At 41.3% G+C, this 26,405-nt stretch overlaps 1 protein-coding gene across 1 annotated transcript in view; it reads left to right on the top strand.

Moving 5' to 3' along the window:
• Nucleotides 1-477: 477 nt before the first annotated feature.
• The window catches only part of LOC140203458 (transmembrane protein 114), a 119,649-nt gene continuing 93,721 nt past the window's right edge, over nt 478-26,405 (top strand). Inside the window, exons 1-3 of the mRNA XM_072269515.1 lie at nt 478-661; nt 878-958; nt 22,528-22,665. Of these exons, the coding sequence (XP_072125616.1) occupies nt 478-661; nt 878-958; nt 22,528-22,665 (403 nt within the window). The remainder of the gene's footprint in view (nt 662-877; nt 959-22,527; nt 22,666-26,405) is intronic.

The raw sequence follows: 26,405 nt of genomic DNA, 5'->3' as shown, positions 1-26,405 counted from the left end.
GAGGTCCTCAGGTATTTGCGTTGCAACCCCACCACACTCTCTGAGGAACGCGCGCAATGCTTCTTCGATTCTTCTAACTTCATTTTTGTTATTTTCCCCTCCACCCCTCTCACAAAGATGTTAACCTCACACTCGTAAGGAGTTAGTTACTTATATAATGGAACGTGTATGTGAGGGCATCATTAAGTGGTGGTGAAATGCACTGCTTGGATTGCCGGGCTTTGTTTGCGATGGATGAGCATACACACAAACACCACACGCCACAGCAGTTTCAGGGAGATGCGTCTGACATCTCTATAGCGTGGCGAATAGCAGCAAAACAAAATAAACACTAAGAGCATTCAGCGCTGAGAATTCGCTGTATTCGCGCCGAAACGGCCAGGGGTGACAAATAGCATCGTTTTGGATTTCCTGGACTGTGCAACAAGCCCGCGAATTGTCTATGAGTTTAGTCACCCCGGTGACTAGTCATTAATAATGAAGTTAACGTTCAGGTTTCTCTCAGTGTTTGTTGCTTTGACCGGCGCAATAAGCTTTGCCTTTCTGGTGGTCGCAATTGGGACAGATTTCTGGTACATAATCGATGCGTCAAAACTGGAAACATTTTCCAATTCTACCCATCACCTCAGCTCCCATTCTGGGCTTTGGAGAACTTGCAAATGTAAGACCATTAAATAGTACAAACATGAGTATCGTGCTATACTGTCTGTATTATTAACAACGATTCTTCCAATGCAGTAATGTAAAGTAAGACATATTTTTAATAATTCATAAGGCTGTCAAACCGTTGTTTTGATTAATTTTCTTGAATAACAATTAATTTCTTTAAATAAATCTATGGTTCACTTTACAGCGGGTTTTGTCTTTCTACTTGCAGTTGAAAGTAAATGCTTCGATTTAATGAATCCGTTCTGGAAAGGAAAGGCAAACTTGACAGCCTCGCAAAGACAGATTTTAAGTAAGTATTTTTATCTTTTTCGGTGACCATGATTAGTTAAACCTTGTGCAGAGCAACGCGTTTCCTCCATCTCTAACTAAACGCCGTGAATGCCATTAACCACCATTTTAAATGCGAAGCAGTAATAAGTGAGAGGTACAGTATTCACATCCTTTCCTCTGGCCGTCAGGGTAAAAAAAGTGACCGACAAGTCAGCACGTCTGATTTGATTAAGTTTGTTCTAGCCAAGAATGTGAAAGAAGCATCGTGAGATTACCAACAGTTTTAATGCGAAGTGAGTGAAGTAAATTAGATTACGGAAGAAAGGAAACTAGCCGTTTAACAGTCATTTGGAGTGAAGATTTATTTAAACTGGGAGGCTACCATTTGGCTATGTGGCATAATAGAGTGGATGACATTTTCCAACTTCAGTATCTGTTGGAGGACTGGACGACTGACATGCAGAACACACTGCTCCAAAGACTACCCCTGCTACAAAAGAATAATCTATCTTAGACTAGTGTATGATGTCTCAGGCTCCTCTGATGCATTAAGTTCGTCACCTGGTCCAAGAAAAAAAATGCAGGTAGCTGTAATCATCCCCTTTACAACTTAAATATACTTGCATTTTAGGAAGTAATTTGTCTGATTGTGAGAGTAAAGATCATATAGTACCTCATGTAGGTTTGTGAAGTTATTAGAAGAGGTCAGAATTATCAGTTAAGTTTGAAATGACCAATCTACTACCCCAAAAGGCAAACAGTGCCATTTTAAGTACATACTCAACATCTAACCTCATAAAAAAAACAAAAATCAAAAGCTGTAGATGTTGGAGATATGCAGCAAAGAGTCATAGAACACTACCGCACTGAAACAGGCCCTTCAGCCTGTCTAGGAATGTAAGCAGAAATTTTCTGGAGACATCCAGCAGGTCAGGCAACACCTATGAAAAGAGAACAATTAATGTCTTGGACCTTATCCATTGAACCTCCTGGAGATATGGTTATGAATAGATTTGCTGATACCCATCAGAACACATATTGATACTCGCAAGCATTTATGGATATCTGCAAATCTATTCATAACTCTATCTCCACATGGCCTCATTTTTAAAAATAGCTAGGAGAGGAATGAATGGGGAAATTGAGGCGTCCAGTGTCTGGGAAAATAATGAGAGTCTGCCATTAATCTTATTATAACATAGTAAGAATGTAAGAGAGAACATAATGAGATTGAAGATTGACAAGTCTCTTGGACTGATAACTTCAAAGGCATTCCAAAAGATACTAAATAAGAGATTATAACATTAATGGTGTATGGACTTTTGATAAGGATAGGGAATTGGATAGGAGGTAGGAGGTGAGAGTATTAGAATAAAGGACACACACTCAAATTGACAAGATCAAATTTAAACAATGATTGAATTCAGGTCATCTTCAAATTGGGTAGTGGTGTCCTTATAGATTTGTATGGATGATATATTGAGAAATTTAGAAATCACTGAAGTGAAGAAACAGGAACTTATATCCAAATTAGGTGGCATATAAACAGGAACAGAGAGGTACAGTGGAATATGAGGAGCTTAAGTGAGTACATAGAACTTTTGCAAATGGAGTTTAATGTGCCGAAAGGTTAGGGCCATTCATGTTTTACTAAAGGTAAATCATAGTATTATGGTGAGCACTCAGTCCTTGATGACAGGCGAGAAGAGCTCATTTATCCCAACTGCCAATTTTTTTTTGCAACCAGTACAATAACAGACAGAGTGCCATAGCTTGGCGAAAACTAATTCAGTCACATACAGCTGGGAGAGGTGATTATTACACACCCTGTTTGCAGTCAGGATGACACACAACCACACAAGCGAACAACTGTATAACCTGAGTTAAAATAAGTGAACTTGAATATCTCACCATAATTCTACTGAACACGTACACTGTGAACACTTTTTAAAACAAGAACAATAAGTAACACTACTAGGAATGCTGGGGCAAGCTGTTGACCGCACCACCAGAGCACCACACTATTATCTAAATTGTGAGAAGCTAAAAAGCTTAAATGGGCTGAGACTTGTAGAGATCCAATAGGTCATCAACAGGTCCAAAAACTGATTGTATAAGAAGAGAATGTTGGTTCAGTGATTTGAGGTTCCCAACTGCTTCAAAAAATCATCTATTTTACCAGTTCCCAAGACAAGTGGGGAGATCTGCCATGTTGACTGGCATTCAGTACCATTTATATAAGCCATAATGAACTGCTTTAAGAGGCTGGTTATGGCACAAATCAATTTCTACGTCAGAGATAACCTGGATCATCTTCATTTTGCATACCACCACAACAGGTAAATAGCAGATGTGATTTCTCTGGCTCTTCACACTGCACCATCTGGACATTGGGGAAACATACGTCAGGATACACATGCAAAGTGCTGGAGGGACTTAGCAGGTCAGGCAGCATCTATGGAAATGAATAAACAGTCAATGTTTCAGGCTGAGAATCTTCAGGCTGCTGTTCATTAACTACAGCATTCAACAAAATCAACCCCTCCAATTTATCATCAAGCTTCAAGGCCTGGGCCTCTGTAACTATCTTTGCAAATGGATCCTCAACTTCTTCATTAGTACACCTCGATCAGTGAGGATTGAAAACAACATCTTCCCTTCTCTGACCATCAACACTGGTGTACCTCAAGGCTGCATGCTTAGAGCCCTGCTTGGACTGGCAGGATTGTGGAGGGGAGGCTGCAGGTGTATTTTGCTGAGTGGGAATGGTTCTATGTACTTCTCTCCGCACTCTCACCTTCCCTGAGCTGAGGGCACTGAGTGGACTCACCTACACGTTCACTGAGACTTTGAGGATTACAGGTGGCTGATTTTCCCATGTCTGCTCATGGCCCAGTCACAGTTGTTTCTGAGTTCACACACAGTGTCACACACTGTTTTTGTTCATCTATGACTAATGATTAACAGTTCTTGGGAATAGAACCCTGCGGTAACCTAGGGAACTGCCTCTACAGGCAAATCAACGATGAATTTCTGATGTATTTCCTACATATTATGAAGATCACTGGAGGGATTGACAAGATAGATGAAATAAGACTACTTCCACTCAAAGGAGAATCTAAAGCCATGAGTTATTATCTCAGGATGAATGTTATCCAGTTAGGTCCATGATAAGGATACATTTCTTTAAATAACTGGTACATCTTTGGAATTCTTTTACCTTGTGGCCCTGCGAACACTCAGTCAGTTAGCATATTCAAGGCTGTGATCAATACATTTTTGGACATAGAAAGTTAGGAGATAAGGGAATCAGTGGAAAAGTGCACTTAAGGCATAGGATTGTCATGATCTAATTGAATGGTGGGACAATCAAGTCTGCTCCACCATTTCATCATGACTGATCCATTTTTCTTCTCAGCTCCTATCTACTGCCTTCTCCCCATATCCCTTCATGCCCTGACCAATCGAGAATCTATCAACCTCTGCCTTAAATATACATAAAGACTTGGCCTCCATGGCTGCCTATGGCAATGAATTTCCCAGATTCACTACTCTCTGGCTAAAAAAACTCCTTCTCATCACTGTTCTAAAAGGATGACCCTCAATTTGGAGGCTGTGTCCTCTGGTCTTAGACTCTCCGACCAAAGAAAACATCTTCTACATATTCACTCTATCAAGGCCTTTCACCATTTGATAGATTTCAATTGGGTCTTCCTCCATTCCTCTGAATACTAGAGAATGCAGGACTGGAACTATCAAATGCTCTTCATAAGGCAAGTCGCTTAATCCTGGAATCATTTTCTTGAATCTCCTTTGAACCCTCCTCAGTTTCAGCACATCCTTAATTAAGGGAAGGAGCCCAAAACTGTTCACAATACTCCAAATGAGATTTCACTAGTGCTTTATGAAGTCTCAACATCACATAGAAACCACAGAAATCCATAGAAAAAACTATAGCACAGAAACAGGCCTTTTGGCCCTTCTTGGCTGTGCTGAACCATTTTCTGCCTAGTCCCACTGACCTCCACATGGACCATATCCCTCCATATACCTCCCATCCACGTATCTGTCCAATTTATTCTTAAATGTTAAAAAAGAACCCACATTTACCACCTCATCTGGCAGCTCATTCCACACTCCCACCACTCTCTGTGTGAAGAAGCCCCCCCTAATAGTCATAGTCATAGTCATAGTCATACTTTATTGATCCCGGGGGAATCTGATCTTTGTTACAGTTGCACCATAAATAATAAACAGTAATAGAACCATAAATAGTTAAATAGTAATATGTAAATTATGCCAGTAAATTATGAAATAAATCCAGGACCAGCCTATCGGCTCAGGGTGTCTGACTCTCCAAGGGAGGAGTTGTAAAGTTTGATGTCCACAGGCACAAATGACTTCCTATGACGCTCTGTGCTGCATCTCGGAGGAATGAGTCTCTGGCTGAATGTACTCCTGTACCCACCCAGTACATTATGTAGTGGATGGGAGACATTGACCAAGATGGCATGCAACTTAGACAGCATCCTCTTTTCAGACACCACCGTGAGAGAGTCCAGCTCCATCCCCACAACATCACTGGCCTTACGAATGAGTTTGTTGATTCTGATGGTGTCTGCTGCCCTCAGCCTGCTGCCCCACCACACAACAGCAAACATGATAGCACTGGCCACCACAGACTCGTAGAACATCCTCAGCATCGTCTGGCAGATGTTAAAGGACCTCAGTCTCCTCAGGAAATAGAGATGGCTCTGACCCTTCTTGTAGACAGCCTCAGTGTTCTTAGACCAGTCCAGTTTATTGTCAATTTGTATCCCCAGGTATTTGTAATCCTCCACCATGTCCACACTGACCCCCTGGATGGAAACAGGGATCACCGGTACCTTAGCTCTCCTCAGGTCTACCACCAGTTCCTTAGTCTTTTTCACATTAAGCTGCAGATAATTCTGCTCACACCATGAGACAAAGTTTCCTACCGTAGCCCTGCACTCAACCTCATCTCCCTTGCTGATGCATCCAACTATGGCAGAGTCATTCGAAAACTTCTGAAGATGACAAGACTCCCTAATGTTCCCTTTAAACTTTACCCCCTTCACCCTTAACCCATGTCCTCTGGTTTTTTTCTCCCCTTGCCTCAGTGGAAAAAGCCTGCTTGCATTCACTCTATCTATACCCAACATAATTTTATATACCTCTATCAAATCTCCCCTCATTCTTCTACGCTCCAGGGAATAAAGTCCTAAGCTATTCAACCTTTCTCTGTAACTGAGTTTTTCAAGTCCTGGCAACATCCTTGTAAACCTTCTCTGCACTCTTTCAACCTTATTAATATCCTTCCTGTAATTTGGTGACCAAAACTGAACACAATACTCCAGATCCGACCTCTCCAATGCCTTATACAACCTCATCATAACATTCTAGCTCTTAAACTCAATACTTTGATTAATAAAGGCCAATGTATCAAAAGCTCTCTTTATGACCCTGTCTACCTGTGATGCCACTTTTAGGGAATTTTGTATGTGTATTCCCAGATCCCTCTGTTCTACTGCACTCCTCAGTGCCTTACCTTTTACCCTGTATGTTCTACCTTGGTTTGTCCTTCCAAAGTGCAATACCTCACACTTGTCTGTATTAAACTCCATCTGCCATTTTTCAGCCCATTTTTCCAGCTGGTCCAAATCCCTCTGCAGGCTTTGAAAACCTTCCTCACTGTCCACTACACCTCCAATCTTTGTATCATCAGCAAATTTGCTGATCCAGTTTACCACATTATCATCCAGGTCATTGATATAGATGACAAATAACAATGGACCCAGCACTGATCCCTGTGGCATACCACTAGTTACAGGCCTTCACTCTGAGAAGCAATCCTCTACTACCTCTCTTTGGCTTCTTCCATTGAGCCAATGTCTAATCCAATTTACTACTTCTCCATGTATACCTAGCGACTGAATTTTCCTAGCTAACCTCCCATGCGGGACCTTGTCAAAGGCCTTACTGAAGTCCATGGAGACAACATCCACTGCTTTCCCTTCATCCACTTTCCTAGTAACCTCCTCGAAAAGCTCCAATAGATTGGTCAAACATGACCTACCACGCACAAAACCATGTTGACTCTCCCTTATAAGTCCCTGTCTCTCCAAATGCTTGTAGATTCTGTCTCTTAGTACTCCCTCCAATATCTTACCCACTACCGAAGTCAAACTTACCGGCCTATAATTTCCCAGATTACCTTTCTATCCTTTTTTAAACAATGGAACAACATGAGCCATTCTCCAATCCTCTGGCACCTCACCCGTAGACACCGACATTTTAAATATATCTGCCAGGGCCCCTGCAATTTCAACACTAGTCTCCTTCAAGGTCCAAGGGAATACCCTGTCAGGTCCTGGGGATTTATCCACTTTAATTTGCCTCAAGATAGCAAGCACCTCCTCCTTTTCAATCTGTACAGTTTCCATGATCTCACTACTTGTTTCCCTTAATTCCACAGACTTCATGCCTTAGTGAATACAGATGCAAAAAACCCATTTAAGATCTCCCCCATTTCTTTAGGTTCCGCACATAGCTGACCACTCTGATCTTCAAGGGGACCAATTTTATCCCTTACAATCCTTTTACTGTTAATATACCTGTAAAAACTCTTTGGATTATCCTTCCCTTTGACTGCCAAGGCAACCTCATGTCTACTTTTAGCCCTCCTGATTTCCTTTTCAAGTATTTTCTTGCACTTTTTATACTCTTCAAGCACCTTATTTACTCCCTGTTTCCTATACATGTCATGCAACTCTCTCTTCTTCTTTATCAGAGTTGCAATATCCCTTGAGAACCAAGGTTCCTTATTCCCATTCTCTTTGCTTTTATGTTCTAGTCCTCTTAAAATGAATTGTAACATTGCATTTGCCTTCCTCACCACAGACTCAACCTACAAATTAACCTTTAGGGAATCTTGCACAAGGACTCCCAAGTCCCTTTTGCACCTCATACTTCTGTATTTTCTCTCCCTTTAGAGAAAGGTCAACACTTCATTTCTTCTACCAAAGTATATGGTCATATACTTCCCAATTACCACTTCTTTACCCATACTCTTAATCTGTCTAAGTATTTATGTAGCCTCTCTACTTCCTCAAACCTACTTGCCCTACACCTATCTTTGTATCATCTACAAACTTTGTAACAAAGCTATCAATTGGGTCATACAAATCATTGACATATATTTGCGGATGACACGAAGCTGGGTGGCAGTGTTAGCTGTGAGGAGGATGCTAAGAGGATGCAGGGTGACTTGGATAGGTTGGGTGAGTGGGCAAATCCATGGCAGATGAAATTTAATGTGGATAAATGTGAAGTTATCCACTTTGGTGGCAAAAATAGGAAAGCAGATTATTATCTGAATGGTGGCCGATTAGGAAAAGGGGAGGTGCAACGAGACCTGGGTGTCATTATACACCAGTCATTGAAAGTGGGCATGCAGGTACAGCAGGCGGTGAAAAAGGCGAATGGTATGCTGGCATTTATAGCGAGAGGATTCGAGTACAGGAGCAGGGAGGTACTACTGCAGTTGTACAAGGCCTTGGTGAGACCACACCTGGAGTATTGTGTGCAGTTTTGGTCCCCTAATCTGAGGAAAGACATCCTTGCCATAGAGGGAGTACAAAGAAGGTTCACCAGATTGATTCCTGGGATGGCAGGACTTTCATATGAAGAAAGACTGGATGAACTGGGCTTGTACTCGTTGGAATTTAGAAGATTGAGGGGGGATCTGATTGAAACGTATAAGATCCTAAAGGGATTGGACAGGCTAGATGCAGGAAGATTGTTCCCGATGTTGGGGAAGTCCAGAACGAGGGGTCACAGTTTGAGGATAGAGGGGAAGCCTTTTAGGACCGAGATTAGGAAAAACTTCTTCACACAGAGGGTGGTGAATCTGTGGAATTCTCTGCCACAGGAAACAGTTGAGGCCAGTTCATTGGCTATATTTAAGAGGGAGTTAGATATGGCCCTTGTGGCTACGGGGGTCAGGGGGTATGGAGGGAAGGCTGGGGCGGTGTTCTGAGTTGGATGATCAGCCATGATCATAATAAATGGTGGTGCAGGCTCGAAGGGCCGAATGGCCTACTCCTGCACCTATTTTCTATGTTTTCTATGTTTCTATTGTAAAAATAATTGTTCCCAACACAGACCCTTATGGAACACCACTAGCCACTGGCAGCCAACCAGAAAAGGCTCCCTTTATTCCCACTCTTTGCCTTCTGTTAATTAGTCACTGTTTTATCCATGCTGGAATCTTTCCATGGGCTACTTGTTCAGTAGCCTCATGTGTGGCACCTTGTCAAAGACCTTCTGAAAATCAAAATACACAACATCAACAGTCTCTCCTTTGTCTATCCTGCTTAATATTTCTTCTAAGAATTTCAACAGATTTGTCAGGCAAGATTTTCCCCTGAGGAATCCATGTTGATTACTGCCTATTTTAAAATGAGCCTCTAAGTACCCTAAAACCACAGTCTTAACAATTGAATCCAATGTTTTCCCAACCACTGATGTCAAACTAACTGACCCATAATTTCCCTCTATCTCTTAAGGAGTGGAGTGACACTTGCAATTCCCAGTCTTCTGGAACCATTCCAGGATCTAGTGATTCTTGAAAGACCATTACTAATGCCTCCATGATCTCTCCAGCCACCTCTTTCAGAACTCTGGGGTATACACCATCTGGTCCAGTGGACTTATCTACCTTCAGACCTTGCAGTTTCCCAAGAACCTTCTCTCTAGTAATGATAACTTCAATGACTTCATGGTCCCGACATCTGGAATTTCCAGCATACTGCTACTGTCTTCCACAGTGAAAACTAATACAAAATTCTTAGTCAGTTCATCTGTCATTTCATTGTCCCTCATTACTAACTCTCCAGCATTGTTTTCCAGTGGTCAGATATCCATTTTTGTCTCTCTTTTATACTTTATATATCTAAAGAATTTTTTGATATCTTCTTTAATATTACAGGCTAGCGTACTTTCATATTCCTACTTCACCGTCTTAGTGACTTTTTAGTTGCCTTCTGTTGGTTTTTAAAAGCTTTCCAATCCTTTAACTTCCCACTAATTTTTTGCTCTATTATATGCCCTTTCTGGCTTTTATGTTGGCTTTGTCTTCTCTTATTAGTCATGGTTGTGTCATCTTGCCTTCCCTTCCTCTTTGGGATGTATATATCCAGTGCCTTCCAAATTTCTTCAAGATATTCCAGCCATTGCTGCTTTGCCATCATCCCTGCCAGTGTTCTTTTCCAATCAGTTCTGGCCAACCCCTCTCTCATGCCTCTGTAATTCCCTTTACTCCACTGTGATACTGATACGTCTGACTTTAGCTTCTCCTTCTGGAATTTCACGATGAATTTGATCATATTATCATCACCTTCCCCTAAGGGTTCTTTTACCTTAAGCTCCCTAATCAATTCCGGTTCACTGTACAACACCCAATCCTGAATAGCTGATCCCCTTGTGGGCTCAACCGTGAGCTGCTCTAAAAAAGCCATCTCGAAGGCATTCTAGAAATACCCCCTCTTGGGATCCAGCATCAACCTCATTTTCCCAATCTACCTGTATATTGAAATCCCCCCTGACTATTGCAACATTGCCCTTTCAGTATACATTTTCTATCTCCCATTGTAATCTTTAGACCACATCCTTACTACTGTTTGGGGGTCTGTATACAACTTCCATCAGGGTCCTTTTACCCTTGCAGTTTCGTAGCTCTATCCACAATGATTCAACACCACCTGACCCTATGCTACCTCTTATAAATCATGGTTAAAATCTTAGTTATGAGGAAAGGATGGTCTTGATTCAGGTTCATAAATTTGCAATGCGTTGTAAGGCCAAGTAACTAGCACACATCAATGTAGAATTTAAATGTGCCCAAGAATAAAATAATGAAGATAGAATACAGAATGGTACACCACAAGATCATGCCACCATGACTACTCCAAACGTAACTCCACCTTCCTGCATATAGTCCATAATATGAAATCATCCAGAGATGGAAGGGACTGCAGATACTGGGATCAGGACCAACAGACTGCTGGAGGAGTTCATTGAGTCAGGTACTGTCTGTGGTTAGGTGACTTTTTGTGGAGACCCTGAAGATTCCTCAAGTAGTTTATTACTCAACGTTTGAAAAAAGTAATATAGTATCTTTATTTCTGGCAAGTTACGTATATCTTAGTCAGATATCTCTGACAGGGACCTGATGAAAATTTGCACTTTTATGTCAAATTAAGTTGACTCTTCTGTTCTCTGATGGACTGAACAATATTTGCTGTATGCAATGGAACATGAACTGGAAGTTTTCTCCTGTCTAAACAAAATATTGAATCTTTGTGTGAAGGTGTGGAGGCAAAAATGATAGGGTTTTTTAAGAGACTCCTGGATGGCTACATGGAGCTTAGAAAAATAGAGGGCTATGGGTAAAGCCTAGGTAGTTCTAAGGTAGGGACATGTTTGGCACAGCTTTGTGGGCCGAAAGGCCTGTATTGTGCTCTATGTTTTCTATGTTTCAATATTTTTAACTTTGTAATTGAACCAAGAGCAACTGTAAATTATAAGGATTAATACCTAACGATAGACAGCTGTGAAGAACAATATGTTAACATCACAGTCTTTTGAGTTTTGCTAGAGATATTGATGAATTGGAAGGGAAGAAACCTCTCTTTTACAACAGAGTTGTCCATACCATTAGATTATTGGCATTACAAAGTTAATTTCATATTCTGATTGCTTGATCTAACAATTGACAAGTGCCAAATATATAGACTACTTCTGCATTCTGAAGTAATTTGTTGATACTTGCAACTTCTCCCATGAACATTGTAAATAATTTTATATAAAATTAGGACATGTTTGGACAAGACTTTTGCATCTACTCTCATATCAAGATAAATCCATATTAGATGATTTGGGAGTGAAGATAAATAAGTCATTTTTTTTAATCAACAAGAGGTTTCTAAAGTTAAAAACAAAATGGAATAAAGTTCATGCAGAATGAAGCTCAGTAGAATTTTGGACACTCAGGAAATCAAATTACAATAAACTTTAGTTTCAATATTTATGCTGTGGCTAATGGTAAATCTATAACAGAAGAAGTGGCCATACCATCTAATCATCCACAATCTGGGGTTATATATGAAGCAGTTCTAAAGAGCTTTGTTTTCCGGTAAGAGTTACCTTCAAGCCTTGTCGTTAGCTCAACCAATCTGATTGAGTTGCATAGCTAAGTAACTATACATTGAAAAGAATTAGTGTGAGGATTTCACAGGTTGTGGAAGTGCAGTTGGATCATAAACCTCAGGATAGATTCTATCAGTTCATCAGAGCTGTCTTATGAAAAATTAATTGAAGAACCACATGATTATTAAAGGTCAGACTGTCCTGGTTTAATCACGTTTAAATACACTGTTCAGTATTTTTTTTGCTCGGAAGAAAGAAAGGGATTTGATTGTTGAAGGCATGGAAAGAAGAGAAATAACTATTGAAGATCTGATTACTCAGGTACGGTAATTCTGGAGAGTCATAGATACAAAATTTGTCTTTGGTCTTTGAGAGAATATTAATTTTATTCCCTTCCTGATGTTTAGAGTATTGACTTAAATACAGGTGGCAGAGCTGAGTACAACCAATTGTCAGTACAACCAATGTGTTCAGTGCCAGTGACCAAAGACAAATAGACAAATGTCCTGGGGGGTGAGGTGGGGTTACAATCTGGAACAGAGAGGTACAAAAGTCTGTAAGTGGTATAGAGGAAGCATTTTTTTAAAAAGACCTTTAGTTTAAACAAATGACTCGTAACAGGAAATTATTCCTAGAAATAATTCCAAGTAAAATATTGTTGGTAAAGGCATGGAGTTGTTTTAATAACAATGGTGGTGGGAGATCTTTGGAAAGATGAGCTTATTAGAAGAAGATAACCACAAGCAAAGAACAAAATGAACTGCATACTGAATGTCCAACAGAGAAAATTAAAAACAAATTGGTCTTTCGCTGCAACATCAGTTAGTAGCAACAATTTTGGAGATTTGGAAAAATTGGGTTGATCTCGAACATCTGCACTGGAGTCATGATACATGAGTAATTCACATCACAAGTCACAATTATGTTATGTTGTCACAATGGCAACATCCAGATGGTACCAACCACATTGTTCAGTGCATTGGTGCTTTACCATGGAGAGTAATTTTGGAAGTTGCTCCCAACAACTTGAAGTTAACACTAGCCGATTAGAGTCATGACTGCACCTCCTGAGGAGAAGGTGCTCATTGTCTTTGATTGGTATCAGAAAATAGAAAATGTTGGGAATAATGCTCAGGTCAGACAGCATCTGTGGAGAGAGAAACAGAGTTAGCATTAAAAGTTAATGATCAATATTGTTTTGGATGCTTTGAGAGTATTGTATGGCAGAACAATAATGAAAGCAGGCATCTTGAGTTTTTGACAGAGCTCTGAACACTAAATGTCTTGATAGGAGGAGTTGAAGTGAGAAGAGTTGGAGGCCCAAGAATCTCAATGTCCATCCATTAGTTAGAAGGGCTTAACAGGCTTATAGCACTACTTAAGCCATTACAACCTGAATGTAGTGCTCAACAAAATAGTGATTTCAAAGATACATTCAAAGCAAATGAACTCATAAATAAATCCCAACTCTGAAACTTATTTTGCATTTGTGCATCAGAGGTCAGGTTGTGTGGTGAGACTTCCTTCTAGCCTATTAATCATGATGCCTAGCTAACATATATATGCTCCAGCCAACATTTTCAAGCTTATCACTACTTTAGCACATAAATTCATATCTCAAAACTTCCCTATATGTCAGCCACCCATGCTTGGCAAAGCGTATCACTTGGAAGCATGAATATGAATATTGCTTGTTGAAATCCCAAACAATTTCCACCAGCAACAAAAGACTAGCAGATGTCACTTCTGCTTGTTGTAGATGTGTAACTTGGAGGAGATTTATGCTTTCTGTTACATATGCAATTATCTGAGTCGGTGACTGGTATGGTGTAAGCTTTCATCTCCTGATCTGCTTTCCCCTCATCCCACAATCTCTTTTGAGTTACATGGGGATGAATAACCATCTGGACCTGTATGGACCTGTCAATCCCTGGGAAAAAGAGGCTGTAGTAAGAAACAGTTCAAGGAGAAAAAAATACAGCATAGAGCTGCCAAGGAGAATCAAATCAGGTTTAATATCACTGGCATTTGTCATGAAATTTGTTAACTTTGTGGCAGCAGGACAATGAAATACATGATAAGTACATGTATAGAGAAAATTCAGAAATCAGATGGCAGCGGGGAGGAAGCTGTTCCTGAATTGCTGAGTGTTGGCCTTCAGCCTTCTATACCCCCTTCCTGACTGTAACAGTGTGAAGAGGGCATATCCTGGGTGGTGGGGATCCTTAATGATGGAGGCTGCACTTTTAAGGCACTGCACCTTGAAGATGTCTTGGATGCTAAGAAGGCTAGTACCCGTGATGGAGTGGCTAATTTTACAAATTTCTGCAACATACTTCTCTTGTGCAGTGGTGCTCCCCGCCGCCCCAACCCCCCTGCCAGTACCAGATGCTGATGCAGCCAGTTGGTTTGCTTTTCATGGTACATTTGCAGAAGGTTTCAAGTGTTTTAGTTGATAAACTAAATCTCCTCAAACTTCTAATGAAATATAGCCACTGTCTTGCCTTCTTTATAGCTGCGTCAATGTGTTGCATCCAGGTTAGGTCCTCAGAGATATTGACACCCAGGAACTTGAAATTTCTCACTCTCTCCACTTCTGATCCCTCTATGAGGACTGGTTTGTGTTCCCTAGTCTTACCCTTTCTGAAGCCCATAGTTGGATGCATCAGCAAGGCAGATGAGGCTGAGTACAGGGCTACGGTAGGAAACTTTGTCACATGATGTGAGCAGAATTATCTGCAGCTTAATGTGAAAAAGACTAAGGGGCTAGTGGTAGACCTGAGGAGAGCTAAGGTACCGGTGACCCCTGTTTCCATCCAGGGGGTCAGTGTGGACATGGTGGAGGATTACAAGTACCTGGGGATACGAATTGACAATAAACTGGACTGGTCAAAGAACACTGAGGCTGTCTACAAGAAGGGTCAGAGCCATCTCTATTTCCTGAGGAGACTGAGGTCCTTTAACATCTGTCGGACGATGCTGAGGATGTTCTACGAGTCTGTGGTGTCCAGTGCGATCATGTTTGCTGTTGTGTGCTGGGGCAGCAAGGCTGAGGGTAGCAGACAAACCACAGAATCAACAAACTCATTCGTAAGGTCAGTGATGTTGTGGGGATGGAGCTGGACTCTCTGACGGTGGTGTCTGAAAAGAGGATGCTGTCCAAGTTGCATGCCATCTTGGACAATGTCTCCCATCCATTACATAATGTACTGGTTGGGCACAGGCATACATTCAGCCAGAGACTCATTCCGCCGAGATGCAACACAGAGCGTCATAAGAAGTCATTCCTGCCTGTGGCCATCAAACTTTACAACTCCTCCCTTGGAGGGTCAGACACCCTGAGCCAATAGGCTGGTCCTGGACTTATTTCCTGGCATAATTTACATATTACTATTTAATTATTTATGGATTTATTACTATTTAATTATTTATGGTGCAACTGTAACTAAAACCAATTTCCCCCGGGATCAATAAAGTATGACTATGACTATGACTATGACTATGGCTAATCAGCTCTTTGATCTTACTAATGTTGAGTGCAGGGTTGCTGCTGTGACACCACTCAATATCTTGCTCCTATACGCCATCTCGTCACCATCTGAGATTCTACCAACAATGATTGTATCATCAGCAAATTTATATATGCTGTTTGAGCTATGCCTAACCACACAGTCATGGGTACAGAGAGAGTACAGCAGTGGGCTAAGCACACATTCCTGTGGTGTGCCTGTGTTGATTGTCAGCGAGGTGGAGATGTTATTTTAATCTGCTCAGATTGCGACCTTACAGCTGGGATCGATATCCAGCAACGTACTTTCATAGGACTGGATCATGCTGCAGCATGCCCGCTTCAGTATGGTGAAGGAGATTAACATATAATTATTTATTTAGTTATCTATGTATCTATTTACCTATTTATTGAGATACAGCGTGGAATCAGCTCTTTGAGGCACACCACCTAGCAACCCCTGATTTAATCCGGACTTAATCATGGGACAATTTACAATGACCAATTAACCTACTAACCAGAACATGTTTGGACTGTGGGTGGAAACCAGAGCACCCGGAGGAAACCGATGCAGTCATAGGGAGAACTCCTTACAGGCACTGGCAGGAATTGAACCTCATATCGCCTGTACTGTAAAGTGTTGTGCTCACTACTAGACTACCGTGCCGTCACCATCAAGAGTCATGTTGGACTGTGAGGCATTCTGCCACTCAAGCAGGGCTGACAAGTATTGGATTCATCCAGACAAATGCTGTTGGCTGTGGTGGGTATACTACTTGCAAAATATTCAGAAAATAAAGGAAGTAGCACTTTCCCAATTTTATCCAGTTTAATTTCCCTTACACTGTAGTTTTTCTAGTCTGTAGAAATCCTGTTCTTCTCTCATTATTTCTTCCTTGGTTAATAGTACCTATTTCCTCTGCAAGCTCCAAAGTTCAAAGTACATATAGGTGACCGTATACAGGCCCTGCGATTCATTTTCTCGCAGGCATGCACAATAAATCCATAATAGAATAATAATCATAATAGAATCAATGAAAAACACACCATCTTGGTGTTATTTAATCTTGGCTTATTTAATTAACATCTATTGGAAATGTCTATTGCTTTCTATCTCCTTTCTGTCTCCCACCACCCCCTCAAGTATTCATTGAAAATAGATCTTTGATCCATATGGGAGTATCCAAGAAATCCACATCATTGGAAGTATGAGATGGTGTTGCCACAGCATGCAAAGGCAACAAGACCAGTGGTAACAATAGTAAAATGGCAATCTCACTCAGAATGTCACCACCAAAGAGATGTCCTGAAGCATATTGTAACAGTTATCAGATTCCTAATTTCCTTTGTGAACATGGACTTGCTTTCCATGAACACGAAGAACAATTGGAATCCATACACAATACAAATTATTTTGGCATTTGGAGTTGATTGCTTGATTGAATCATAGAGTTAAGTTCAAACTGAAGGGCAAAAGCAATTCATTTTCTGAAGAATTCATTTATTTGACTGCACAGTTAAAGGAATAATATTAGCTGAAGAGTAACAGGTCAAATATCTCACAGCATTGGTGGATTCAGAAAGAGATTTATTGGATGTTGATTTGCTGATTTTTATATTCAGGTTTAGTAAACCAGAAGGAGAACCTGGAATAATTTATTGGGTTGTATTGTAATTTTGAATTTATTGAATTACATCGTAATTTTGATGCAGCTTTTATGAAGCTACAGAACTGCTCTGTCTCATGTTTGACAGAATTTTGTGTGCCAAGCATAAGCAGCCTTAAGCATCTGGGGGCCCGTTTCATGAGTTAATGTGGTGCCCTACCCATGCTTCCCAAAAAAAAAGAAAGAAAAAAAGCAAATATTCAAGTTGGTTTGCATCAATAATGGTATAATTTTGGATTTAAACATTGATGCATTATATGCACTTTCAGCATAATGGACAGACAGCTCAACATAATCCAGACAATTCCCTTAATTAAAAACTGAAACAATGACATTTTTTGCTTTGGAGTGAGAAGCCTCGCCCTTTTCAGCAACTAGTCTGCATTGAATGGCACTATGTGTTAGGTATCAGCTGACATAAGAACAGCTTAAACAATTTCTCTCTAATTAAATTAATAACAAAAACAATCTGATATTTAATGAAAATTCACACTTTATTTATTCAATGAACAGTGTCTGAAAGTTAACTACTGGAAGTTTACAACAAACCGCGACTCGCGCTCTTTCAGCACCATGGACAGCTCACGTAAGGCCTGGAGAGCGAACAGGAGTGAGAGAGAGAGGGGATGCAAGCGGGAGAGAGAAATTACCATTTGTGGAAATGCCACCTAATTGCCTATACACTTTTTGAGTGAAATACATGGTTTATTTTGTTATTTTAATTATAAACTTTATTTCCGCTAAACTGTGTTAAAAGAGTTACCACTAGAACTTCATCACCCTCCTGTGCTTGAGTGCTGAGAATGCTTTAATGAGCTCATCTTTGTCCAGTGATCTTGTTATTTCATGCTCAATTGGTATCCGAGCAAGAGCTGACAGACACGCTCCTGGAGCATGGTTGTCCTCAGATGCGTTTTGATGAGCTTTAGCCTTGAAAAACTTCTCTCTCCACTTGCTACCATCACAGGCACTGTCAGCATGAGTCTTGGAGCAATGGTGAGGTTAGGATACAGTTCAACCAGATTGTTGCTGTGAATGTAGCTCAGAATCTGCAGGCCAGATGTTTCTTTTGTAGGCATGGTACCGTGACAGCAGCCAACACCTCGTGCAAAAGGTCCTCATCATCCACATCATCAAGTGTCCTCTCCATGCTTACACAGCTGTCTTTCAGTGTGCGACTTTGGATGGCTTTTTTCATTTCCTCTCTTCCATAAATGAGGCCAAACAGACTGTAAAATGACTCCGTCAGCTTGAAGCGCTCACTAATGCCTGTGATGGCAGAGTCCACTAGTGGAAGGAAAACTTCTCTCTTGTACCGTTCCTCGGGTGCTACTGTCAGAGAAGGATCTGCACTTTGGGACTCGTACTGAAACTGGCATTTTGGTTTTCTGATTCGTGTAGTAGGAAAGACCATTGGCATCCCTATCTCTTCAGCTATGTCTCTGGCATCTGTTTGGGCAGATGAAAGGCCGTTCTCTCTGTATTCCTTGAGAAATTTCAGAACATATTCCACCTCACGCTGTAGCACTTCGATTCCCACTTGTGGGCTCTGGAGCAGCTTGCTGACACAATTCTCCTCATGTAAAATGTTGTACCAGATGATAACAGTCAGCAGGAATTTCCATGACATGATCTCCTGTTCTAGGCCTTTGGCTGCAGATGTGGTTTCACTGTCACCTCTCTGTGTGGCATGTTCAGTGACAGGAGCGCATTGCCAACATCGGGAAACTGGTAGCACAGGACTTTCACACTTTCCATGCAGCACTCCCATCGCATGTTGGATATGGCCTTGAGGGTCATCTGTGGCACGTTCTCCTTGAAAAGCTCCCATCTCTGTGTCCATGAGCTGAAAAGTGTGTATAGACGTTGCAGCACCCCAAAGAAGCTCACAGACTCCACTGTTGATTTTGCGGCACCGACATTGACTAGGTTTAGGCTGTGGCTGGTGCATGGCATGAACAGTTCTTTTTTGTTAATATCTAGCACCCTCTTCTGCACCCCGCTATTTTCCCCCCGCATATTGCTCCCGTTATCATATGCCTGCCCCCTGCATTTTGAGATATCTAATCCTAACTTCTCCATATGCGTTAAGAAAATGTCGGTTCGGCCTGCACCTGTTGTGTCGAGCACTGGTCGTAAACCGACAAAGTGCTCACTAACAGTAGCTCTGACATTGACTTGGCCTGTGACAATGCGCAGTGTCACAGAGAGCTGCTCTGTGTGTGCAGCGTCAGGGGTGCAGTCCATTATCACCGAGTAGTAACGAGATTGTTTTACTCTCTCTGTTATTGCTTCCAGTGTCTTGTCTCCAATAAGTGTGATTAACTCATTTTGTATGGTTTTCCCCATGTAGTGGTCAGCAATCTCCTTTTTCTCTGCTCGTCTGACATGTTCACTCATCACTGGGTCAAACTCGGCAAGCAGCTCTACCAGACCTACAAACGTTTGTAGAAAGTTCCCATTATTTGGTTCATGTAGGGTGGAATTGTGGCCACGGAAAGCAAGGTTTCATTCTGCAAGGTAACAGACTATGGCAGTGAACCTCTTCATGACATTATTCCCATTTTTTCCCCAGCATTTGCATTTCTTGGTACGTGCTGTCAATGGCACTGTGCATTCTTAAGCGTGTTTCCAGCTCGCGCCAACTATCCGTGGTGGCACGGTGAGCATTTGACTTCTCATGATCCTGGAGTGTGAGAGTGAGTCGCTCCCACACTCTGAAACCTCCGCAAGTGAGACTGTGGTTTCGCTTGCCAAGTAGGGTAAAGCAGAAACAGAAGATTGAATCAGATGATTCTGAGTACACTAACCATGACCTACAAATGGTTTCTCCATTTTTCATCTTCATAAGATATCTGTCCTTTGTAAAACGACGGCATGATTGGCTCTGTGGAAAGTTAATGTCCTCTTAACTGAACGGGACCTCTCCAAACAATGTCGATCCGTTGATCACTGGTAATATGCATTGGCCAACGTGCCGGATCGGTGGTCTCTGTGAATATTAGTGGGACTTTCTCTCTGTCTGGTGAGCATCTCTCTCACCTGTCTCAGATGTAGGTCTGTCATCAAGCTGTGGTACATGTTCATCAAACAAAGTCTGGTCATCATTATCACCATCTGTTTGAGTAGAATTATTCTTCTCATTTTCATTGCTCTGATTATCAACATCTCCTGTACCACTTACACTGTCACTTGGAACTGCAGTCCCACGCTGTGACGATGGTGCGGCAGCAACTGCAGTCGGTGGGCCTTTTACAGATGCTGGACCAAATAAAGATGTAACTTTTGGGAGACTATTTAGACGTTTTGTTTTGTTGTCTAATATTTTCCGTTTTTCAGCACCACTAGGATAGGAGCGTTATACTTTCCTCTCATTGAAAAGTAACCTTCTTTGCCAGGAGCAATGTTTACAAGTGAAGTAAATATTTTAATATATTTTCTCAGATGTCAGTCAGCGAGTGCCCACTGGTGGTTCAGCTGGCAATAGCAGGAGAATATTGTGGCGTCTGGGAGCTGTGCATTAAATTTTTGCATGTCAGTCAGGGGCCCCTGGGAGGGTGGGGCCCGTTTCAGTTGAAATGGGTGAAACATAGCTAAGGCCACCTATGGTGCCAAGAATGAATGGCTATCCTTATTATATTAAACCTGTTCCAGTGACATGTACAAGCTGGGCATAAAGCAGACAACATTTGTAGACACCAGAATCCATTTATAGCACATCTCTGTAAACTTCCACTATATTTAACAAAGCGGCCCATACAGGGAATGTAGCAAGTGGGTTAGGTCATTTTATACTCATATATTATATCATTGTATTATCATTTCCATATATTTGTCTAAACAATTGTAAAGAAGTGGCACAGTAGCATAACGGTTAGTATATTGCTTTACAGCACCTGCAGTAAGACCGGGGTTCGATTCCCAGCACTGTCTGTGAAGAATTTGTATATTCTCCCTGTGATTGTGTGGCTTGCCCTCCAGGTGTTCTTGTTCCCTCCCACATTCCAAAGACATACAGTGAGTGTAATGAGTTGTGGGCATGCTGTGTTGACATGCGAAGTGTGGCGACACTTGCCCAGCACAATCTTAGCTAATTTGATTTGAAGCAAACATTGCATTTCAAAGTTCAAAGTAGATTTGTTATCTGAGTGCATATATGTCACCATATACAATCATGAGATTCATTTCAATGTATGTTTTGATGTACACATGACCAATAAAGCAAATCTTTTTTTTCTGGGATTGATGTGCAACCCCCATACAGATTGTGTACTTAGAGTTGTGCACAATTTGGGTTTGGATTTTATAATTGTTGTAAACAAATACTGAATATGGCAATGATAGCAGTATAATGACATAATACTTCAGTATAAAATGATCTAACCCATTTACATGCTATATTCTTTAATTGTAGTGGAAGTTAACAGAGAAGTGCTATTATTATGTTCTGGTTTCCACAATTGCTGTCGCTTTCTGCTCAGCTGAAGATATCATTAGAACAGGTTTTTCATCAAAAGAGTAACCATTCACCCTTGGCACATAAAATCCGTCAAGCATAAGATAGAGTAGTTATGCAGATTCCCCAAAGGTATATCAAAATTACAATACAATTCAATAAGCACTGGAAGGCTTGAGAAAGGCTGAGAACCATGAGAAAGAAGAGAAAAGGGCCCTGTTTTCAACAGAAGGAATGGAAGGACAACGCTGGAAAAGTTATCTGGTGTGCAGAATGGCAGGAATTTTTTAACCTCTGGGAGATTTCACATGGTGAACTTGAAAGGTGTAAGAGGATATTACATCATGCTGGACATGCTGTGGTGTGATTATTTTTGATCTTCAGAAGTTCTTAAACATCCTAATGTACCAAATTCACCTTGCTGACACTTAGATGAAGGCTCTCAGCCTGACACACTGATTCTTTATTCTTCTCCATAGATGATGCCTGCCAGGCAGAGTTCGTCCAGAATTTTGTGCACATTACTTTAATTGTTACATACAAATTAATTGTTTACAGTTGGTCTCTGACTGAAGATGACTTAATTCTCGCTCCAAATTCAGTATTGTTCTTTGACTTGGTAATGGAGCCATCGTTACTGAAAATACTTGAATATTTCCTAATTTCCAGAAATGTATTTTGCTTATTCTCTTCGGCTGAAATGGATCTGATTTTTCTTTTTCTTACAGACCTACATGGAGCATTTGTGATTCTGCTTCCGCTCAGTCTCATCCTGATGATTTTTGGTGGAATAGCTGGGTTTATCAGTATTCTAGTTCGAGCCTATTCCTTACTGCTGCTGACTGGAATTCTTTTTCTTTTTGGAGGTAAGACTAATCTGAACTTGCTGTCTCTTACTTGGTATATTTATTTTTGCGATTTCCTTTACTTGCTCCCCACACCACTTCCCCCTCACATTTTCAAGCCTGGAGTTTTCCTTTAGAACCACCTCAGCCTTTGCATGGAGTGAATCCACAGCCGTTTGATTTCTAATACTATATCTTTCTTTTAAAAAAAAATATCTTTATTACAAATTCAGTGCTACACTATGTATAAACCAGTGGCTAACACAACTACTAATCCTATATATTTATCCTTTGGATTCGGACCTCTGCAGTCACTATTTTCTTATCCTTTCTAAACCTACTCTAATCTAAATCTAAATCTTTTCTACTCATGTTTATAATCACTCTTCTCTGCTTTCCACTTCACGAGTAAAGACAAATATAACCTTGCTCTGTCATTAATGGAGAACATAGCAGTAGAGCCGGCTGGTGGTGTAGTGGCATCAGCACCAGACTTTGAAGTGAATGGTCCTGGGTCTGAATCTGGCATGCTCCTTGAAGTGCTGGATTGAGTGTCCAGCTAGCAACTCAAATTCATAAAAAATGGGCAAATGCTAAAGGAACAGCAAGGTTGCTCCCTGATGCACCACAAAAGGAATAAACAATAACCTTGATCACTTCACCATCTGGTACCTTCTTCTAAATTAAAATCTTTTGTATTTGGATGTTTAGAAAACTGCATCAAACATCTTACAACAGGACTTTTAGATGATTAATTGCCTTCCTTTGGAGTTCATTATTCAAAATTTGTTCATTTACTTTGGTCCCATAGAACCATAGAAACTACAGCACAGAAACAGGCCTTTTGGCATTTCTTGGCTGTGCCGAACCATTTTCTGCCTAGTCCCACTGACCTGCACACGGACCATATCCTCCCATACACCTCCTATCCATGTATCTGTCCAATTTATTCTTAAATGTTAAAAAAGAACCCGCATTTACCACCTCATCTGGCAGCTCATTCCATACTCCCACCACTCTCTGTGTGAAGAAGCCCCCCCTAATGTTCCCTTTAAACTTTTCCCCCCTCACCCTTAACCCATGTCCTCTGGTTTTTTTCTCCCCTTGCCTCAGTGGAAAAAGCCTGCTTGCATTCACTCTATCTATATCCATCATAATTTTATATACCTCTATCAAATCTCCCCTCATTCTTCTACGCTCCAGGGAATAAATTCTTAACCTATTCAACCTTTCTCTGTAACTGAGTTTCTCAAGTCCCGGCAACAACCTTGTAAACTTTCTCTGCACTCTTTCAACCTTATTTATATCCTTCCTGTAATTTGGTGACCAAAACGGAACACAATACGCCAGATTCGGCCTCACCAATGCCTTATACAACCTCATCATAACATTCCAGCTCTTATATTCAATACTTTGATTAATAAAGGTCAATGTACCAAAAGCTCCCCAGTTGTTTACAATATATATTAATGACTTGGATGAGGGAATTAAATGCAGCATCTCCAAGTTTGCGGATGACACGAAGCTGGGTGGCAGGGTTAGCTGTGAGGAGGATGCTAAGAGGATGCAGGGTGACTTGGATAGGTTGGGTGAGTGGGCAAATCCATGGCAGATGCAATTTAATGTGGATAAATGTGAAGTTGTCCACTTTGGTGGCAAAAATAGGAAAACAGATTATTATCTGAATGGTGGCCGATTAGGAAAAGGGGAGGTGCAACGAGACCTGGGTGTCATTATACACCAGTCATTGAAAGTGGGCATGCAGGTACAGCAGGCGGTGAAAAAGGCGAATGGTATGCTGGCATTTATAGCGAGAGGATTCGAGTACAGGAGCAGGGAGGTACTACTGCAGTTGTACAAGGCCTTGGTGAGACCACACCTGGAGTATTGTGTGCAGTTTTGGTCCCCTAATCTGAGGAAAGACTTCCTTGCCGTAGAGGGAGTACAAAGAAGGTTCACCAGATTGATTCCTGGGATGGCAGGACTTTCATATGAAGAAAGACTGGATGAACTGGGCTTGTACTCGTTGGAATTTAGAAGATTGAGGGGGGGATCTGATTGAAACGTATAAGATCCTAAAGGGATTGGACAGGCTAGATGCAGGAAGATTGTTCCCAATGTTGGGGAAGTCCAGAACGAGGGGCCACAGTTTGAGGATAGAGGGGAAGCCTTTCAGGACCGAGATTAGGAAAAACTTCTTCACACAGAGAGTGGTGAATCTGTGGAATTCTCTGCCACAGGAAACAGTTGAGGCCAGTTCATTGGCTATATTTAAGAGGGAGTTAGATATGGCCCTTGTAGCTACGGGGGTCAGGGGGTATGGAGGGAAGGCTGGGGCGGTGTTCTGAGTTGGATGATCAGCCATGATCATAATAAATGGTGGTGCAGGCTCGAAGGGCCAAATGGCCTACTCCTGCACCTATTTTCTATGTTTCTATGTTTCTATCTACCTGTGACGCCACTTTTAGGGAATTTTGTATCTGTATTTCCAGATCCCTCTGTTCCACTGCACTCCTCAGTGCCTTACCATTAACCCTGTATGTCCTACCTTGGTTTGTCCTTCCAACGTGCAATACCTCACACTTGTCTGCATTAAACTCCATCTGCCATTTTTCAGCCCATTTTTCCAGCTGGTCCAAGTCCCTCTGGAGGCTCTGAAAACTTTCCTCGCTGTCTACTACACCTCCAATCTTTGTATCATCAGCAAATTTACTGATCCAATTTACCACATTATCATCCAGATCATTGATATAGATGACAAATAACAATGGACCCAGCACTGATCCCTGTGGCACACCACTAGTCACAGGCCTCCACTCGGAGAAGCAATTCTCTACTACCACTCTTTGGCTTCTTCCATTGAGCCAATGTCTGATCCAATTTACCACATCTCCATGTATACCTAGCGACTGAATTTTCCTAACTAACCTCTCATGTAGGACCTTGTCAAAGGCCTTACTGAAGTCCACGTAGACAATATCCACAGCCTTCCCTTCATCCACTTTCCTGGTAACCTCCTCGAAAAACTCCAATAGATTGGTCAAACATGACCTACCACGCACAAAGCCATGTTGACTCTCCCTAATAAGTCCCTGTCTATCCAAATACTTGTACATTCTGTCTCTTAGTACTCCCTCCAATAACTTACCTACTACCGAAGTTAAACTTACTGGCCTATAATTTCCCAGATTACTTTTCGATCCTTTTTTAAACAACGGAACAACATGAGCCACTCTCCAATCCTCTGGCACCTCACCTGTAGACAGCGACATTTTAAATATTTCTGCCAGGGTCCCTGCAATTTCAACACCAGTCTCCTTCAAGGTCCGAGGGAACACCCTGTCAGGTCCCGGGGACTTATCCACTTTAATTTTCCTCAAGACAGCAAGGACCTCCTCCTTTTTGATCTGTACAGTTTCCATGATCTCACTACTTGTTTCCCCTAATTCCATAGACTTCATGCCAGTTTCCTTAGTAAATACAGACGCAAAAACCCTATTTAAGATCTCCCCCATTTCCTTTGGTTCCGCACATAGGCGACCACTCTGATCTTCAAGAGGACCAATTTTATCCCTTACAATCCTTTTGCTCTTAATATACTTGTAAAAGCTCTTTGGATTATCCTTCACTTTGACTGCCAATGCATCCTCATGTCTTCTTTTAGCACTCCTGATTTCTTTCTTAAGTACTTTCTTGCACTTCTAATACTCCTCAAGCACCTTATTTACTCCCTGCTTCCTATACATGTCATACAACTCCCT

Source organism: Mobula birostris, chromosome 9 (genome assembly GCF_030028105.1).
Source record: "Mobula birostris isolate sMobBir1 chromosome 9, sMobBir1.hap1, whole genome shotgun sequence".
In the NCBI taxonomy this organism is placed as follows: Eukaryota; Metazoa; Chordata; class Chondrichthyes; order Myliobatiformes; family Myliobatidae; genus Mobula; species Mobula birostris.
Note: the sequence above shows the minus strand (reverse complement) of the source record. Positions and strands in the feature narration are given on the sequence as shown.